This window comes from Lissotriton vulgaris, unplaced genomic scaffold (assembly GCF_964263255.1).
Source record: "Lissotriton vulgaris unplaced genomic scaffold, aLisVul1.2 SCAFFOLD_1231, whole genome shotgun sequence".
NCBI classification, from domain to species: domain Eukaryota; kingdom Metazoa; phylum Chordata; class Amphibia; order Caudata; family Salamandridae; genus Lissotriton; species Lissotriton vulgaris.
Genome location: NW_028243170.1, coordinates 450,781 through 469,505, shown reverse-complemented (window position 1 = coordinate 469,505; position 18,725 = coordinate 450,781). Strand labels below are relative to the sequence as shown.

Here is an 18,725-nt window from a genome sequence, read left to right as displayed (position 1 = left end):
ATGATAAGGGTAGGGCTAGTTTTGATGTACAAAGGAAGAGTATTCCACAACCTGGGGGTTGCCACTAAGAAGCGTCTGTCACCCCAGCCGGTGGTTCTGGTACGTGGGACGGGAAGGAGGTGGGTGCAAGCTGAACGAAGCGATCTTTGAGGAGAGTAGATCCGGAAAGCGTCTTTAAGGAACCTAGGTCCTGAATCATGGATGGCCTTATAGGCGATGCATAATGCCTTAAATTTTATCCGGCTTTTGACTCTAAGCCAATGCAGGTGTCGAATAGCCATAGAGGTAGAGCGGCGGCTAGGGATGTCTAACAAAACTCTGGCCGCTGCATTTTGCACAGATTGCAGTTTAGTTAGGATCTGTTCTTAAGTTCCGAGGAAGAGGGCGTTCCCATAATCTAATTTAGAGAAAACGAGAGTGGTGATCAAGGTTTTCCCTGCCCCTGAGGGAAGATATGGCAACAACTTTTTGATTTTACTAAGGATGAAGAAGGACGATGAGACCACCGTATTGACGTGATGTTTAAATAGCAGCTTCTCATCGAACATGATACCAAGGTTTCTGACCTTGGCAACCGGAGTGGGAGGTGGACCCATTTCAGTGGGCCACCAGATGGAAGACCATTCTGGGGAAAGGTTGCCAAAGGTCATAACCTCGGTCTTGTCCGAGTTTAACTTCAAGAAGTTGCTTGACATCCATGAGTTGATGGCCAGCATCCCCTCCTGAAATCTAGCGGCCACGGCTGGTCCATCTTTATGAACCGCCAACACAAATTGGGTGTCATCCGCATAGGTGGTTAAGCGGAGCCCATGTGCTTTAATAACTCTCGCCAGATCTGCCACATATATGTTGAATAATGTGGGGCTTAGCGAGGAGCCCTGCGGCACCCAGCACGGAAGGGTGAAGATGGGCGAGTAAAAAGTGCCCAGTTTTACCGCCTGGGTGCGGTTAGCCAGAAACTAAGCAATGAGATCCCTGGCGAGATGGGTCACCCCCAGGGCTGTGACACGGTTGATCAGAATGGAATGATCGACCATGTCAAAGGCAGCGGACAGGTCTAGGAGTATGAGGACCCCTGCCCCACCCTGGTCCATTATACTCCTGATCTCGTCTGAGGCCTTTATCAAAGCTGTCTCAGTGCCATGGCCCTTCCTGAAGCCAAATTGGTTGTCATCTAGCAGTTGATGGCCATCGATGAAACCCGAAAGCTGTGTGTTCATGATAGCTTCAAATATTTTGGCCGGGAATGGGAGACAGGCGATAGGTCTGTAATTGGCAGAGTTCGCAGGGTCCAGGGAAGGCTTTTTTAGCAAGGGCTTGATTACTGCCCTTTACCAGATGTCAGGGTATATACCTGTCTGGAAGATGGTGTTACATAAATCCGTGAGTGGGGAGGTGATGACCTCCGTTAGGGCACTCAGTATAGAGGGGGCCTTTGTAACCGAAGGTCCTCTCTGAACCATTGAGCGGAGGGTGCAGCCCGGTTAGAAATAATGGTATTGACTGGGGCCACTTGATTAATGGCATCCAGAATCCATTCTTGGTATCTGCTGGACTGTAACGCAGGATGCGGTGAAGCCTCATAGGTGGATCTGGCCAGAATATTAGACAAACAAGAATAGTCCAAGTTTTTCCAGGCTCTAGTGCTGATGGGGATGCGAGAAGTGGATTGCGAGGGGTTGGGGTTATGAGCCAATAAAGTAAAGATGACAGCCGAGTGGTCTGACCAAACTACGGGAAGCACTGTAGATATTGAGATATTAGGGTTATTAGTGAACAAACCATCTAGCGTATGGCCTACTTGGTGGGTGGGGGCTGCCACCAGCTGCTGTAATCCTACTGCAAGAAGGTCAGACGTCAGTTGGATGGTGTCTTTGTCCCCTGCGACTTCAAGATGAAAATTGAAGTCCCCTAGAATGGTATAATCCAAGTGACCCAAGATGGTATAATCCAAGTGACCCAAAGAAAGTTCCGTAAGTTCAGGAAGTGTCAACAGGAATTGGGTATGCGGTCCGGGAGGGCGATATATGAGAATTCCCTTAAAAACTTGATTATAGTTCAGAGTGATGGAGAAAGTACAGGCTTCGCAGTTCAGTCGGTGGATGGGTTCGATTTTAGATTGCAGACCCCCTTTATAAATAATGGCTAGCCCCCCCACCTCTCCCGTGGTTCTATCCTGTCTAACCACACAGAAACCCTCCGGTGTGCCTGAACAGAAGTCCGGGCCGGAGGCAGAGTCTCCCCAGGACTCTGTTATAAACAGGATGTCCAGATCCTGATTTACAATGAATTCCCTGATTTCTAGGCTATGTTTCGGGAGAGAGCGGGCATTTATAAGTGCGGCGCGAAAATATCGCTTAGGGAAGAGGCGGATCTTGAGAGCAGAGGGTATGGAACGTGGAAGGGTGTAGTTACAACTGGGACAAGGGGCAGGGGTGGACACAAGGCAGCTGGGAGGTGGCATGTTCCAGCATCGCGGATTACTAATGGGCGTGTTCAGATCCCACAACTGAGAGGAGGAATAATGGATATGAGTACTGTGGGTATCTATCAGCTCAGGGCCAGGGGACGTGGTCCTGGTCCCGGTACAGGCCCGGACGGGCCCAGACGGGCTTGCCTCTGGCGCGCCTCCGGCGCTCCATCGGCGCGCCCACTGCGCCTGCCTACTGCGCGGACGAGAAGGGTGATGCATTTTATGGTGTCCGGGCCCCCAATCGGCCGAACCCTAGAGCGCCGTCCCCGTCCTCACTCAAGATGGCGGCCGGTCAAAGTGCCGAAAGGGATCGAGGGCGGAGGCCCGGAGAAGCCCCAAATCGGCTCCCCGAGCCCCTGGTGGTCCCTGTAATAAGGCTTCTGCAGGTGAGATAATGCGGAGTGAAGGGGGAGCAGAAATAATCTCAGCAAGATAAAAAGCAGAACGCTTTAAAATGTAACAGTGTGCAAAATACAAATCATTAAAAATAGTGCTCGTAATTAATCAGCATGTATTTTAAAAAAATGATCTGGTCCCTAAACTCCCGGCTTCCGCCTCAGGAGTCCAAATAGCAGCCAGATACTGCAACCAGGAAGACTCCATCGGATCCTGATCTCTTCGTTCTGCAAGCCTGATGCACCGTCCGTGCCTGTGTTCCATACAGTTCCTTTCCAGGTCCTGTGGACATCCAAAGACACCCGAAGGAATCTTCCTTGGAGTGAAGGAGTCACTCCCCTACATCCACATGCACTGTAAAGCAGCAGGCCGATTGCTGATCCTGTTCTTCAGCCGGGTTGGTAACCACAGCAGGCGGTTCTGCAACTTCTTCGAGGCATGCACTGTCTTCAGACCGAGTCCAAAGCCAGGATCCCTCGTCAACACCGACAGAACCAAGTCCCTGTGCACCGCATTGGCTGGCCGTTGCTAAGGATGGACGACTCTAGTTTCCAGAGATCATAGGGCCCTTTCGAGGGTCTTCTTTGATTCCGGTAGGCTCCCCTGCTTGCTTGGGGCCTACTCTGACTTGCTTGAATGTGGTGAGTCTCTTGGACCTTACTGGTCCCAACACTGTACCTTTTTGTCTTCTTCCACATGTAGTGGTTGCCAAGGACTGACTGTTGGTGCTCCCGCTGGACACCAAACCCCTGAATATCGACAACCGGCGTGGGACAGCTCGTACATAGTTCCTGGTTGCCCTCAAAGTCACCTGGTCCAATGAGCTGAAAAGACAAGGACACCGTCAACTCCCCTGCAACAGCTGACGTTGGTGGGCACTCGACTCCTGTGCCCCCTGGTCACTCCTGAGTGACCTTGACTCTGTCCCATCTGCTTGCAGGTACTACTCTTCTTGAATCCACCCTTGGGTTCCACATGACTCTTCCAGCTTCTACGCCAGCAGCACTTTGCTTGAAGTCCTCCATTGAGGTCCACAGCGGTTCCCGACGTCACATTGTACCTATGCACCTGGCTTCCCTGGGTCAGGTAACCTGGTCTCCTAGGTATCTATGGGTGGACTGACTCTCAAACCGTGCACCTTCTTCAGGGTGTCTTCCAAGTCTTCTGGGAAGGTCCTTTTTCATAAGAATTGCAACCGCAGTATCATGAGTGGCGTCACTGATCTTGGCAGAGTATCATGTGCGGCGTCACTGATCTTGGCACAGTATCATGTGTGGCATCACTGATCTTGGCACAGTATTATGTGTGGCATCACTGATCTTGGTACAGTATCATGAGTGGTGTCACTGATCTTGGCACAGTTTCATGAGTGGCGTCAATTATCTTGGCACAGGATCATGTGTGGAGTCACTGATCTTGGCACTGTATCATGAGTGGCATCACTGATCTTGGCTCGAAATCAGGAGGTGGTGTCACTGGTCTTGGCACAGTGTCATGAGGGGGTCACTCATCTTAGCACCGTATCATGGAGGGGTGTCACTGATCTTAGCACAGTATCATGGAGGGGTGTCACTGATCTTGCCTCAGTTTCATGAGTGGCATCATTGATCTTGAAACAAAATCATGAGCGGCGTCACAGATCTTGGCACAGTATCATGAGTGGCATCACTAGTCTTGATACAGTATCATGAGTGGCGTCACTGATCTTGGCACAGTATCATGTGTGGTGTGACTGATCTTGCCTCAATATCATAAGTGGCATCACTGATCTTGATACAATATCATGAGTGGCATCACTGATCTTGGCACAGTATCATGAGTGGCTTCACTGATCTTGATACAGCATCATGAGTGGCGTCACTGATCTTGATACAGTATCATGAGTGGCATCACTAGTCTTGATACAGTATCATGAGTGGCATCACTGATCTTGGCACAGTATCATGTGTGGTGTCACTGATCTTGCCTCAGTATCATGAGTGGCATCACTGATCTTGGCACAGTATCATGAGTGGCATCACTGATCTTGGCACAGTATCATGAGTGGCATCACTGATCTTGGCACAGTATCATGAGTGGCGTCACTGATCTTGCCTCAGTATCATGAGTGGCATCACTGATCTTGGCACAGTATCATGAGTGGCATCACTGATCTTGGCACAGTATCATGAGTGGCGTCACTGATCTTGGCACAGTATCATGAGTGGCATCACTGATCTTGGCACAGTATCATGAGTGGCATCACTGATCTTGGCACAGTATCATGAGTGGCATCACTGATCTTGCCTCAGTATCATGAGTGGCATCACTGATCTTGGCACAGTATCATGAGTGGCGTCACTTATCTTGATACAGTATCATGAGTGGCGTCCCTGATCTTGGCACAGTATCATGAGTGGCATCACTAGTCTTGATACAGTATCATGAGTGGCATCACTGATCTTGGCACAGTATCATGTGTGGTATCACTGATCTTGCCTCAGTATCATGAGTGGCATCACTGATCTTGATACAGTATCATGAGTGGCATCAATGATCTTGGCACAGTATCATGTTGGCGTCACTGATCTTGGCACAGTATCATGAGTGGCGTCACTGATCTTGGCACAGTATCATGAGTGGCGTCACTGAACTTGATACAGTATCATGAGTGACGTCACTGATCTTGGCACAGAATAATATATGGTGTCACTGATCTTGGCACAGTATCATGAGTGGCATCACTGATCTTGATACAGTATAATGAGTGGCATCACTGATCTTGGCACATTATCATCTGTGGCGTCACTGATCTTGGCACAGTATCATGAGTAGTGTCACTGATCTTGGCACAGTATCATGAGTGGTGTCACTGATCTTATAGCACAGTATCATGTGTGGCATCACTGATCTTGGCACAGTATCATGAGTGGCGGATCACTGACAGAATATCAAATATCAGAATATCGAGTTACACGAATATCGAGACATAAATATCTTTGTCAACTATATCGACTTCCTATCTTCATAATGGTAAGTACAAAAATATCGAAAAAGATCGAAACGCCTTGGCATATCACAAACTGAGGCTGGCGTATCACAAACTGAGGCCAAGAGCCACCACGTACAAGTAATCGGAGCACGAAGGGCACCATAAGCTAAAGAACAATAAAGGTTGCCTACAAAGTAAAAAATCGAGCTTTGCTCTGACCTCCACAGGACCTCCCTCTATCACTAAAAAGGTATGAGAACACAAGGAGAGTAGGTCCCAGCATTAAATTCCAGTTGGACTGCGCATAAATTGCGCATAAAATGTCTATGTGTAAAATGTAATCTCTATTTTTGTTTCCTTAACTCTCATTATTTAATTTTTCTGTGTTTGTAAATTTTTAAGTCACAAGTACATATGTTTGTCACTGTTCTACCTTAATGAAAAATAAGATTTGAAATCGAAAAATAGAAAAAGATATCATCTCAAGTGAAGAACCTTGCTCATGAGTATTAATTTGACTAAACCAGGTGGGTTTACACTTTAAGCATGAAAAGGGAAATAAGATCAAACCCCAGTAAGGACTGTTCATTCGTTGAACCAAAAGTGGGAGAATTTTGTAGCTCCTTCTCTTTCAAACCAAACATAAGCTATGGTCTAGGAGGTACCATTTTTAGGTCTCGACTAGCGACGCAGCGCATGCACTGCACGCCTTAGCGAGATCTATTGTCGTCGGTTTTTCGGCGGAAAGGGTACAGGAGATGTGCACGCATGGACAACAGCAGATGTGCACGGGTACGGCTTGCACATGTATGGCTTGCAGCATTACCCTCTTGCTCGCTCCCTCCTTGTCTCCTTCAGGATGTACACGCGTGGACAGCAGATGTGCAGGAGTAGGGCTTGTTATGGACTCCGCCAGCCTGCGCGTTTTGCTGGCGAAGTACGGCATTGCAGCTTTGCACAAATTTAGTGCAAGCGGGTTGCGCCTGTCTCTTAATGGGGGCTTACAGTAAACACGGAAATTATATGGGTTGGGTACGATAAATATGAAATCGGAGCAACACTGATCCTCACACCTTGACCGACAAGGAGGTCGCCTAGCCATTTTAAACAGACTTACTGCGTTTGTGTTTTTTCTCCCTCCCCCGAAGCCCTTGGTGCCCCGCCCCCGCAGGTGTCACAGGGAGGTATCCTTGACAATAAAAAAAATATATACCAACACAATAGGTCGGGCTGTTAGGGCAGCACCGGTTGCAGTTGCCCTGGAGACCACGGGCCCACTTGTGTCTTCGTTCGATTTTCTTGGCTATGATTGTTGCGGATCATAGGTGGAAGAATTCGACGAAATAGTGAACACAAAGGAAGGACGTTTCCCTGCGAACGGACAATCGAGAGGATGCCGCAAAGCTATTGCCGCAGCCACGCTCCGTCGTTCAGGATTACAGATTATGATTATCAGTTATTTGCATATCAGAATTGTAAACACTCAGCCCCCTCCAGCAAACAAGGTCATTTCCCATATAAGTTTCAGATTCTGATTGCATGCTGTGTCACATGCATGGGAAATTACACCGGGGGCCTTCCGGAACGTTCCCTCCCGACCTTAGACGCAGTTTCCCCACACCCAGTCGACTGGAAGGGGCGTCTTACCAAATCAGGGAATTGAAGACTGCCAGGCCAAGACTTACTTGGCACTACCCTCTGCGGAAGGTCAATAACTTTACATTTGTTTCAAGTAAAACAGGGCCTGTTGAATACGATCCGCGTCAAATACCAGAGCCAGTAGGTAATTTGTAGACATAGGGAGTTTACAAGGCTGCACTAGAGTAGCCCTTTTCCCTAAACTCATCCTAATTCTTGGTTCCACTGTATGGAGACATTCCACAAACCTTTAGCCCAGGTATCTTCATCAAAAAAAGCAGCAAAGAAACCTACAATCTACAAAGCAACAGAAGGTCACTCCTTATATGGTGTTATTTTTTCCTATCTTACTGTGATATTGAATAAACAAAAGAGATCAGGTCCCACCCACCGCTGAACTTCTACTGTGCGAGACACTGTGCAAAGATAGTCAGCTTCCCATGTAAGGCCAAGTACATCGAGATTGGGTCAGCAGGGGTTAAGTGCAGTCATGCGTGTGCCTACTGCTAGGTGATCCCTTCAGTCAGGGCTTTAAGTGACGAGAACAAGCATTTGCAATGCAATAGGTCTCGCATTTGCGAGAGTTGGAGCTATTGGCATTCTAAATGACAATGCCTTTAATTCATTTGTTTTGTAAACCTGCAAGCGGCGCATAAACACGCACTTTGTACTTCTAGTCCTTGCTTATGAGAAGCAAGGCTGGCAGTCTCTTTTACTGCCAGCCTTGCTTCTCGTAAGCAAGGACTATACGCACCGCTTGCAGGCTTTCAAAACAAATTAATAAAAGGCATTGTCATTTACAACGCCAATAGCTCCAACTCTCGCAAATGCGAGACCTATTGCATTGCAAATGCTTGTTCAGAAACAGGCCTGTGATTGGAGCACGTGTATACCCATAGTTTCGCCAGGAAGAGAGCGCTGCCTCAAGGTCTGTGGGCAGTGCCAGCTTGGGACTGTTTGTGGCATAGTTGGGGAGGGGGTGAAGTAGCCAGAACCAGTGTCAGGTCCAAGCCTATGCCAGGCCATGGAGGGGCTGTGCAAGAGGCATGACCAGTTGTGCCAATGAGGGGGAGGGATGAGCTTGCCAGGGCAGAAGTGACTGTGCCGGGGGCATGGGGTGAGTGTGCCAGTGTAAGTGTGCTGAAACGAGGTCTGTGGACCGTGGCTGGGTTATGCTAATAGGATATGGGTTATGTCAGGGTCAGGAGGGGTCATGCCAGCACAGGGGGGCCGTGGGGGTGCGTTCTCTGTGCCAGTGGCACAAGGGGCATGCTCTCCAGAGATTGTCTGCCCTAGCGCGGGGTCAGAGGGCATTGACACAGCGCAGGCTACGGCAGGTGCAGAAGGGGTCATACATGCCAAGCTGTTATTTCTAAGGCCGAGGTTATGCCAGGTCTGCGAGGGACGGTGGGCTTTACCAGTTCTGGGGGCAGCGCTAGGGCCGGGGCGTGCCAGGGGCACAGAGGGCAGAGCCCCCTCGCTACACCACACAGGGCTGAGCCCGTGCAGGACCCGTCCCACTCTGGGACTGGGGCCGTGCCAGGGCACCTGGGGGCGTGGCCGCGGCGGGGGCGTGGCTCTGGGGGAGGGGCTCTGCCCACACTAGTGCTGCTCCAGGGAAGGCCGCAGTCTCAGGGTTGGAGAGTGAGCAGAGACAGCAGCTCACTGTGCCAGCAGTGGAGTCTGGGCAGAGTGCAGCGGGGGTTCCCACAGACACCCCCACCAGCACACGGCGCCCCGCCGCCCTGTGCGCCAGCACCCTGCGCACACCCTTGTTACCCCTCCACCCACTGACCGGCCACCCCCACAGTCACTCTGCGCTTTCATCTCTCTTATTCGGTGCCCCCCAAAAACCCGAAACTTCATCGTCACCTTACGCCCCCCCCCCCCGGCCCCCATAACCAACCTCCCACACACCACAACATACCCTCCATCAGCAGCATCCCTTGCTGACCTGCAGCAGGCGCCACCCCCCGCCCTCTCTGCCCTCCCCCTCCCCACACTCTCCTCCCAATAAAAAAAATCCCTGGTTGGTGAGTGGGCCACCCCCGGCCGCCGCTCCATGGAAGTATTCGAGCCCGGACAGCCGTGAGCTCAGCACTGCTCCCTCCACACACCCTGCCCTGCACGACCCTCCGCGCCCTCTGCCCCAGCCGCCACCGCTGCTGGCGACCCCCCTGCGCCTGCCATGAAGGACCCGGGCCCCCGGACCAGGGGGGTGCCCCTCATCGGCCTGGCCCTGGTGCTTTGGCACTGCACCTGGAGGGTGCAGGCGGCAGGTAAGGCGGCGCGCACTGTGTGATCCTCGGCAGAGGTTGAGCGGCGCGCACTGTGTGATCCTCGGCAGAGGTTGAGCGGCGCGCACTGTGTGATCCTCGGCAGAGGTTGAGCGGCGCGCACTGTATGATCCTCGACGGAGGTCGAGCGGTGCGCACTGTGTCATCCTCTGCAGAGGTTGAGCGGTGCGCACTGTGTGATCCTCTGCAGAGGTTGAGCGGTGCGCATTGTGTGATCCTCGGCAGAGTTTGAGGGGCGCGCACTGTATGATCCCCGACGGAGTTTGGGCGACTTTTTGTCTGTCACAGGTGCCAATGGGTTGAGCGGGTGGACGTGTCTTTTTGATCGTGTTTCTCGGGTGGCATGGGTGCTTTGGAGGGGCTGGGGGACGGTTGACTGCCAGGTGGCACGGGTGTAGGGGGCGCAGTTAAACTCTGACGCTCTCTTCCAGCTGGCATTGGATGTGAGGTGGTAAAATCGACGCCCCCAATCGTCTCTCTCAGCTGGCATACGAATTAGGGGGCAACGGGAGAGGAGACTTTTCTATCAGCTGTCTCACTGAACACCAGTTTTTATGGGGGGGGGGGTCTCCTGTGCCACCTCTCACAGTTGGCATGGGTCTTGGGATAGCACACCCCCTCCTGGTTGGCACTGGTCTTGGGGTGTGGGGCATTAGAATTCCTCCGTCGCTGCTCAGAGTTGGTGTGATTTTTGGATGGGGGGGGGGGGGGGGGATTCTTCCATCATCTGTCACCTGCCACGAGTCTGGGAGGGGCACGCCGACTCGTCAGTGATCGCTTTCAGTTGACTCGAGTTCTGGGGTGGGGGTGGGGGGGGGGCTCAACCTGCCTCCTCCGTCATCGCACCCAGTTGGGGCGTCCAACAGCCTTGGCCAAGAGAGGTGTGATTGCCCCCCTCCCTCACCAAAGATGGATCGTGCCTTCGGAGATGCCTGATTGCTTCCAGGCGCATCAGAGACTTTAGGCGCACCATGGCCTTCAAGGCGCATCATCCCTGTCAAACCTCATCATCTTTCGAGGCGCATCATTCAAATCAGTCTTTCTTTCACAGCACCTCATTCACTTCAAGGCGCATCACCCACACCGAGGCACAAAAAGTTCCTTTCGAGACGTAAATTCAAGGCGCTACAATCCGCACAGCATCCCTTTCAAGCTGCATGGTCTCTGCAAAGGCACAGCATGTTTCCTTTCCAGGCGCCTCATTCAAGGCGCCTCATTCATTCTATGCGCCTGACTTCAAAGCGCGCCATTCCTTTCAAGGCGGCCTCTTCCTTCTGACTCACGCCGTTCCCTCCAAGAGAGCCTTCCCTGAGTACTGCATTCCCCTCAAAGTGCCCCTGTGGGTACCACATTCCTCCAACAATGCCCACCCTTGAGTGCCGCGTCTCATCTACGGGAGCATGTTCCTTCCGAGGTAATTCAACCCCCCTCCCTCCCCCCAGACACTTGGCCCCTTCAGAAGCGCCTTGTTTCTGCCTAAACCTCCCATTCTTCAGAAAGCGCCTCGTTCCTCCAAGGGACGCATGGTCTCTTCCAAGGCGCTGTACTTCTTCCAAGACACCCCTTTCCCCCAAAGCAGCTTTTATCAAGGCCCCTTCCCCCCAAGGCTCCTCATTCAGCCCAAGGCTCCTTCCTCCCCTGGCGACACGCTATTCCCTCAACGAAGACTATTCCCTCAATGACACCCTAGTCCTTCAAAGGCACCCTATTCCCTCAATGCACACTATTTCCTCAATGCACAGTGTTCTCTCAATGGCACCCTAATCCCTCAATGCACCCTAATCCCTCAATGCACTGTATTCCATCAATGGTATTATATTCCCTCAACGCACACGGTCCTCTCAATGCAACCACACCCCCTCACGCTATTTCCTCAATGGCACCCCATTTCTTCAACGCACACTGTTCCCTCCATGCAGCAATATTCCCTCAGCACACACTATTCCTTCAATGTACACTAGTCACTCAATGGCACCATATTCCCTCAAAGTACACCAGTCCCTCAATGGCACCATAGTCCCTCAAGGCACACTGTGCCCTACATTTCACCCTATTCTCACAATGGCATCTTCTTCAGTTCATGGCACTGCGCTCTTTCAATGGCACCACAACACCTCTCGCCCCCAATGGCTCATATTCTCGTAATGGCACCTTATTCCACCAGAGCGCCCCCCCCCCCCCCCCCCCCACTCCCTTGGCACCCTATTCTGAGAGTGCGCCCCATTCCATCAGTGCCCCCGACCCCCGCAATGGCACCCTTTTCTGGCAGTGCCCTCCATTCCATCTAAAGACGAGTTCCCCCCGTCCCCCGAGGCACCCCACGGCAGCTCCTCGTTGTTTCCAGGAGCCTCGCGGAGCGCCTCGTTTATCCCTAGGCGCTGTGGCGCCTCGTTCATCCCTAAGCGCTGTGGCACCTCGTTCATCTCTAGGCGCTGTGGCGCTTCGTTCATCCCTAGGTGCTGTTCCCGTGAATGTTGGGGCAGTAAGGCGCGCAGTGCTCGTATGGGACGTGGGGGGCAGAGCCTCGCTCGCATGAACGGCTGTCCTCACCTTGGGTCTCTATAATCATGTTTCGGTGAGACTGACAGCGGTCTCGGGACGAGAGAGGCGCTATCTGCAGCAGGGCGCAGGCGGCCTCTGGTCCCGGGGTGCCGGAGGTGTCCGAGGGGATGCCCGGGTGCGGTTCGAGGTGACAGATGCCGTCATTTGCTAACGAGGGGTTCAGGTGCGGACAGGTTTGGGGTGAGCGTCGGGCCCGGACGAAGCGCAGCGAGTCGTGGGGGCTCAGGGGCCGCGAGGAGTGAGGAGGGGGGGGGGGGGAGAGAGGGGAGAGAGAGGGGGAGAGTGAGGGGGATAGAGAGGGGGTGACTGTAGCTTTGGAGGAGGGCGGGGGCAGTGAGAGTTGTCACTCTGCCCTGGAATGCTGCTGTCCGAGAGGTATGGATGAGTGATGTCACAGGGACATGAATGCCGATGGGAAATTGATAATTGACGAAGAGAACCTATGGATCTCAGCACGTCATCGTTTACGTGGGGTGGGGGATGTCAACGGGTAATCAATAACTGGAGAAGGGGTCCGACCGTCTATGTCAATCCGGCTCAATAAATCATGAAGGGGGCATTCGATTTCAACAGAAAAACGCAAACCAGTGAGAGTCCGTAGATGTCAAAATGTGATCAGTAAATGGTGGAAGGGTCCAGGTATGTCAATAGCTAATCAATAACTTTCGACGGGGTCAATAAATGTCATCAGATAATGAAAAGCTAGTGATGGGGTCCGCGGATCTGTCTCTAGGCGCTCAATATTTGCAAAGGAGTCCGTATATATCAATAGGTAATCAATAACTAGTGCCGGAGCCCATGGATATCAATCGGTAATCAATATCTCCCAAAGGGGCCTCTAGATGTCAACAAATTTATTGAGAGTGTAGGAGTTCATATATAATCAATAACTCGTGACGGAGCCCATGGATATCAATCAGTAATCAATATCTCCCAAAGGGGCCTCTAGATGTCAACAACTTTATTGAGAGTGTAGGAGTTCATATATCAATAACTAGTAATGGATCAATAGATGTGGTTAGGTAATCATTAACTGGTGAAGGAGTCTGTAGATGTCAATAGGTAATCAATAACTGGTGTTGGATCCCTTAAATGTCAACCGTTGATCAATAGCGGGTCTATTGATCTGTAAATGTCATTCGGTGATCAATAGTGGGTCAGCTGATCTGTAAATGTCATTAGGTGATCAATAGCGGGTCAGCTGATCTGTAAATGTCATTTGGTGATAAATAGCGGGTCTATTGATCTGTAAATGTCATTCGGTGATCAATAGTGGGTCAGCTGATCTGTAAATGTCATTAGGTGATCAATAGCGGGTCAGCTGATCTGTAAATGTCATTTGGTGATAAATAGCGGGTCTATTGATCTGTAAATGTCATTCGGTGATCAATCGTGGGTCAGCTGATCTGTAAATGTCATTAGGTGATCAATAGCGGGTCAGCTGATCTGTAAATGTCATTCGGTGATAAATAGCGCGTCAACTGATCTGTAAATGTCATTAGGTGATCAATAGCGGGTCAGCTGATCTGTAACTGTCATTAGGTGATCCATAGCTAGTGATGGGACCCATAGATATCAGGTGTCGGTAAATGCCAATAGCTGATCAATTCGTGTTGAGTTTAGACGGGTGGCAATACCTTGTGACTGGTGATCAACAACTGGTGAAGGCAGTTCAATGAATGTCCATGGGGGGTCAGTAATCAATAACCGAACACATGCTAACAGATAACCAATAGCGGGTAAATAGGTCCAATGAGCCCGATGTGTGATCAATAAACAGCCCATGGGCCCGGAGCCAGTGGTTAATAAGGCACGCAGCATGATCAGTGCACATGTATGTGTTGTTGATATAGTTTAGGGTGTCAGTCATGCTTGAGGCTCACCTGTCAATCATTGAGTTGTCAATCATACTCAGTCTGAGCTGTCAGTCATGCCTCAGCCTGAGCTGCCAGTCATGCTTGAGGCTCACCTGTCACTCATTGAGTTGTCAATCATACTCAGTCTGAGCTGTCAGTCATGCCTCAGTCAGAGCTGTGTGTAACATTGTTTGGGTTTAGCTGTCAGTCAATGGGCTGTAAATCACTTCTCAGTCAGACTCGTCAGGCATGTGCCGGCCTGAGCTGTCAGTCATGCTTGTCAGTCATTGAGCAGTCGGTCATGTCTCGGACTGAGCTGTCAAACACGTCTCAGCCTCAGCTGTCAGTCATGCCTCAGCCATAGCTGTCAGTCATATCTCAGCCTCAGCTGTCAGTCATGCCTCAGCCTTAGCTGTCACTTATGTTTCGGCTGATCTGTCAGTCGCTGAGTCGTCCGACATGTCTCAGCTTAGTTTTCAGTCCAGCTGTCAGTTATTGTGTTGTCTCAGCTGTCAGCCAGGAAGCCACTTTGTTAGTAATGCCGCTTGTAATACCCACTGTTTGTTAGTAAAGCCTCCTGTAACGGCTTCTGTTTATCAGTGATGCCTCCTGCTCGTTAGTAATGGCACTTGTATGCTAGTAATGCCTCCAGTTTGTTAGTAATGCTTCCTGTTTGTTAGTGATGCCTCCTGTTCGTAAGTATTGTCACCTGTAATTCTTCCTATTTGTTGGTAATGGCTCCTGTTTTCTAGTAAGGCCTCCTGTTTGTTAGTGAAGCCTCTTGTTGGTCAGTAATGCCTCCAGCAATGCCTCGTTTGTTAGCAAAGCCTCCTGTAATGGCTTCTGTTTGTTGGTAATGGCTTCTGTTTGTTAGTGATGCCTCCTGTTCATAAGTATTGTCTCCAGTAATTCTTCCTATTTGTTAGTAATGGCACCCGTTTTCTAGTAAGGCTCATGTTTGTTAGTAATGTTGGTAGTAATGGCACTTGTTTGTTAGTAATGCTTCCTGTTTGTTAGTAATGCCTCTTGTACTGGCTTCTGTTTGTTAGTAATGGCTCCTGTAATGCCTCCCGTTTGTTAGTAATGCCCCTGTTTGTAAGTCGCAGACAATCTGTGTGTCCCTGGGGTGGGGTGGGTCAGACAGAGACACCACTGTCTGCTGTCTCTGCTGGAGGTCTCTTGCCCCTGGAAGAGACTGCATTGCTGCAAAGCGTGCTGCCCCTTGCACCGCGCCCCTCTACAAGCTCGAAGGCCCATAGGGCTGGGGTCGGTGTTACAGCAGTGCTGCAAAGAGCCCCACGGCAGGGCTCCTTGGGGTACAGCCCTACTTCAAGCACAGCTCTGCTTACTATAGGCCCTGAGGTCCACGTGGGAGAGTCCAGCTACAGGTTATGCCGTCCCCTGGAGAGAGCCCTGCCACATGTCCTGTGTCCCTGGGAGAGTACTGTCCCTGCTGTCCCTAGGAGAGAGCCCTGTCACATGTCCTATGTTCCTGGGAGAGTACTGGCCCTGCTATCCCAGGGAGAGAGCCCTGTCTCATGTCCTGAGTCCCTGGGAGAGTACTGGCCCTGCTATCCCAGGGAGAAGGCCATGACATATGTCTCGTGTCCCTGGGAGAGTACTGGCCCGCTTTCCCAGGGAAAGAGCCCTGCCACATGTCCTGTGTTCCTGGGAGAGTACTGCGCCACCTGTCCTTGGGAGAGAGCCCTGCCACATGTCCTGTGTCCCTGGGAGAGTACTGGCCCTGCTATCCCAGGGAGAGTGCCCTGTCACATGTCCTGTGTTCCTGGGAGAGTACTGCGCCACCTGTCCTTGGGGGAGAGCCCTGTCACATGTCCTGTGTGCCTGGGAGAGTACCGTCCCTGCTGTCCCTGGGAGAGAGCCCTGTCACATGTCCTGTGTCCCTGGGAGAGTACTGACCCTGCTGTCCCAAAGAGAGAGCCCTGTCACATGTCCTGTTTCCTTGGGAGAGTACTGACCCTGCTGTCCCTAGGAGAGAGCCCTGTCACATGTCCAATGTTCATGGGAGAGTACTATCCCACTTGTCCCTGGGAGAGAGCCCTGGCATCAGTCATGTGTCCCTGAGAAGATTAGTGGCCCACCTGTCCTTGTGAGAGAGCCCTGTCACATGTCCTGTGTGCCTGGGAGAGTACTGGCCCTGCTGTCCCTCTGATAGAGCCCTGTCACATGTCCTGTGTCCATGGGAGAGTACTGGCCCGCCTGTTCCTGGGAGAGAGCCCGTCACATGTCCTGTGTCCTTGGGAGAGTACTGGTCCTCCTGTTCCTGGGAGAGAGCCCTGTCTCATGTCCTGGGGCCCCGGGAGAGTACTGTCCCTGCTGCCCTAGGGGAGAGCCCTGACATGTGTCCTGTGTCCCTGGGAGTCTACTGGCCCTGTTGTCCATGGGAGAGAGCCCTGACATATGTCCTGTGTCCCTGGGAGAGTACTGACCCTGCTGTCCCTAGGAGAGAGCCCTGTCACATGTCCTATGTTCCTGGGAGAGTACTATCCCACTTGTCCCTGGGAGAGAACCCTGGCATAAGTCATGTGTCCCTGGGAGAGTACTGGCCCACCTGTTCCTGGGAGAGAGCCCTGTCACATGCCCTGTGTGCCTGGGAGAGTACTGGCCCGCTTGTCATTGGAAGAGAGCCTTGTCACATGTCCTGTGTCCATGTGAGAGTACTGTCACTGCTGTCCCTGGGAGAGAGCCCTGTCACATGTCCTGTGTCCCTGGGAGAATACTGTCCCTGCTGTCCCTGGGAGGCAGCCCTGGCATAAGTCATGTGTCCCTGGGAAGAATAGTGGCTCACCTGACCATGGGAGAGAGCCCTGTCACGTGTCCTGTGTGCCTGGGAGAGTACTGTCCCTGCTGTCCCTGGGAGAGAGCCCTGTCACATGTCCTGTGTCCCTGGGAGAATACTGTCCCTGCTGTCCCTGGGAGGCAGCCCTGGCATAAGTCATGTGTCCCTGGGAAGAATAGTGGCTCACCTGACCTAGTGAGAGAGCCCTGTCACGTGTCCTGTGTGCCTGGGAGAGTACTGTCCCTGCTGTCCCTGGGAGAGAGCCCTGACATATGTCCTGTGTCCCTGGGAGAGAGCCCTGTCACATCTCCTGGGGCCCCGGGAGAGTATTGGCCCTGCTGTACCTGGGAGAGAGCCCTGACATATTTCCTGTGTCCCTGGGAGAGTACTGGCCCACCTGTTCCTGGGAGAGAGCCCTGTCACATGTCATGTGTCCCTGGGAGAGTACTGGCCCACCTGTTCCTGGGAGAGAGCCCTGTCACATGTCATGTGTCCCTGGGAGAGTACTGGCCCTGCTGTCCTTGGGAAAGAGCCCTGTCACATTTCCTGTGTCCCTGGGAGAGCACTGGCCCTGCTGTCCCTGGAACATAGTCCTGACGTATGTCCTGTATCCATGGAAGAGTACTGTCCCTGCCGTCACTGGGAGAGAGCCTTGTCGCATGTCCAGTGTCCCTAGGAGAGTACTGGTCCTGCTGTCCCTGGGAGAGAGCCCTGACATATATCCTGTGTCCTTCGGAGAGAGCCCTGTCATACGTCCTGTGTCCTTGGGAGAGGGTCCAGCTGCAGGTCCTGCTGTCCCTGGGAGAGAGCCCTGTCACATGTCCTGTGTCCCTGGGAGAGGACTGGTCCTGCTGTCCCTGGGAGAGAGCCCTGTCACATGTCCCGTGTCCCTAGGAGAGTACTGTCCCTGGGAGAGAGCCCTGTCACATGCTCTGAGTGCCTGGGAGAGTACAGGCCCTGCTGTCCCTGGGAGAGAGCCCTGTCACATGCTCTGTGTCCCTGGGAGAGTACTGGTCCTGCTGTCCCTGGGAAAGAGCCCTGTCACATGTCCTGTGTCCCTGTGAGAGTACAGGACCAGCTGTCCCTGGGAGAGAGCCCTGTCACATGTCCTGGGTCCCTGGGAGAATACTGGCCCAACTGTCCCTGGGAGAGAGCCCTGTCACATGTCCTGTGTCCCTGGGAGAATACTGGCCCAACTGTCCCTGGGAGAGAGCCCTGTCACATGTCCTTTGTCCCTGGGAGAATACTGGCCCAACTGTACTTGGGAGAGAGCCCTGTCAAATGTCCTGTGTCCATGGGAGAGTACTGTCCCTGCTGTCCCTGGGAGAGAGCCCTGGCACATGTCCTATGTCCTTGGGAGAGTACTGGCCCAGCTATCCCTGGGAGAGAGCCCTGTCGCATGTCATGTGTCCCTGGGAGAGTACTGACCCTGCTGTCCTTGGGAGAGAACCCTGACATATGTGTTGTGTGCCTGGGAGAGTACTGTCCCTGGGAGAGAGCCCTGTCACATGTCCTATGTCCCTGGGAGAGTACTGGCCCAGCTGTCCCTGGGAGAGAGCCCTGTCACATATCCTGTGTCCCTGGGAGAATACTGGCCCTGCTGTCCCTGGGAGGTAGCCCTGGCATAAGTCATGTGTCCCTGGGAGAGTACTGGCCCACCTGCCCTTGGGAGAGAGCCCTGTCACATGTCCTGTGTCCCTGGGGGAGTACTGTCCCTGCTGTCCCTGGAAGA

General features: G+C 52.4%; 1 protein-coding gene across 6 annotated transcripts in view; it reads left to right on the top strand.

The window, feature by feature from the left end:
* Positions 1-9,370: 9,370 nt before the first annotated feature.
* The window catches only part of LOC147668685 (collagen alpha-1(V) chain-like), a 323,501-nt gene continuing 314,146 nt past the window's right edge, over positions 9,371-18,725 (top strand). For all 6 annotated transcript variants that reach the window (XM_086948522.1, XM_086948518.1, XM_086948520.1 and 3 more), the window contains exon 1: positions 9,371-9,757. In XM_086948522.1, the coding sequence (XP_086804648.1) occupies positions 9,667-9,757 (91 nt within the window). In that variant the 5' untranslated portion in view covers positions 9,371-9,666. The remainder of the gene's footprint in view (positions 9,758-18,725) is intronic.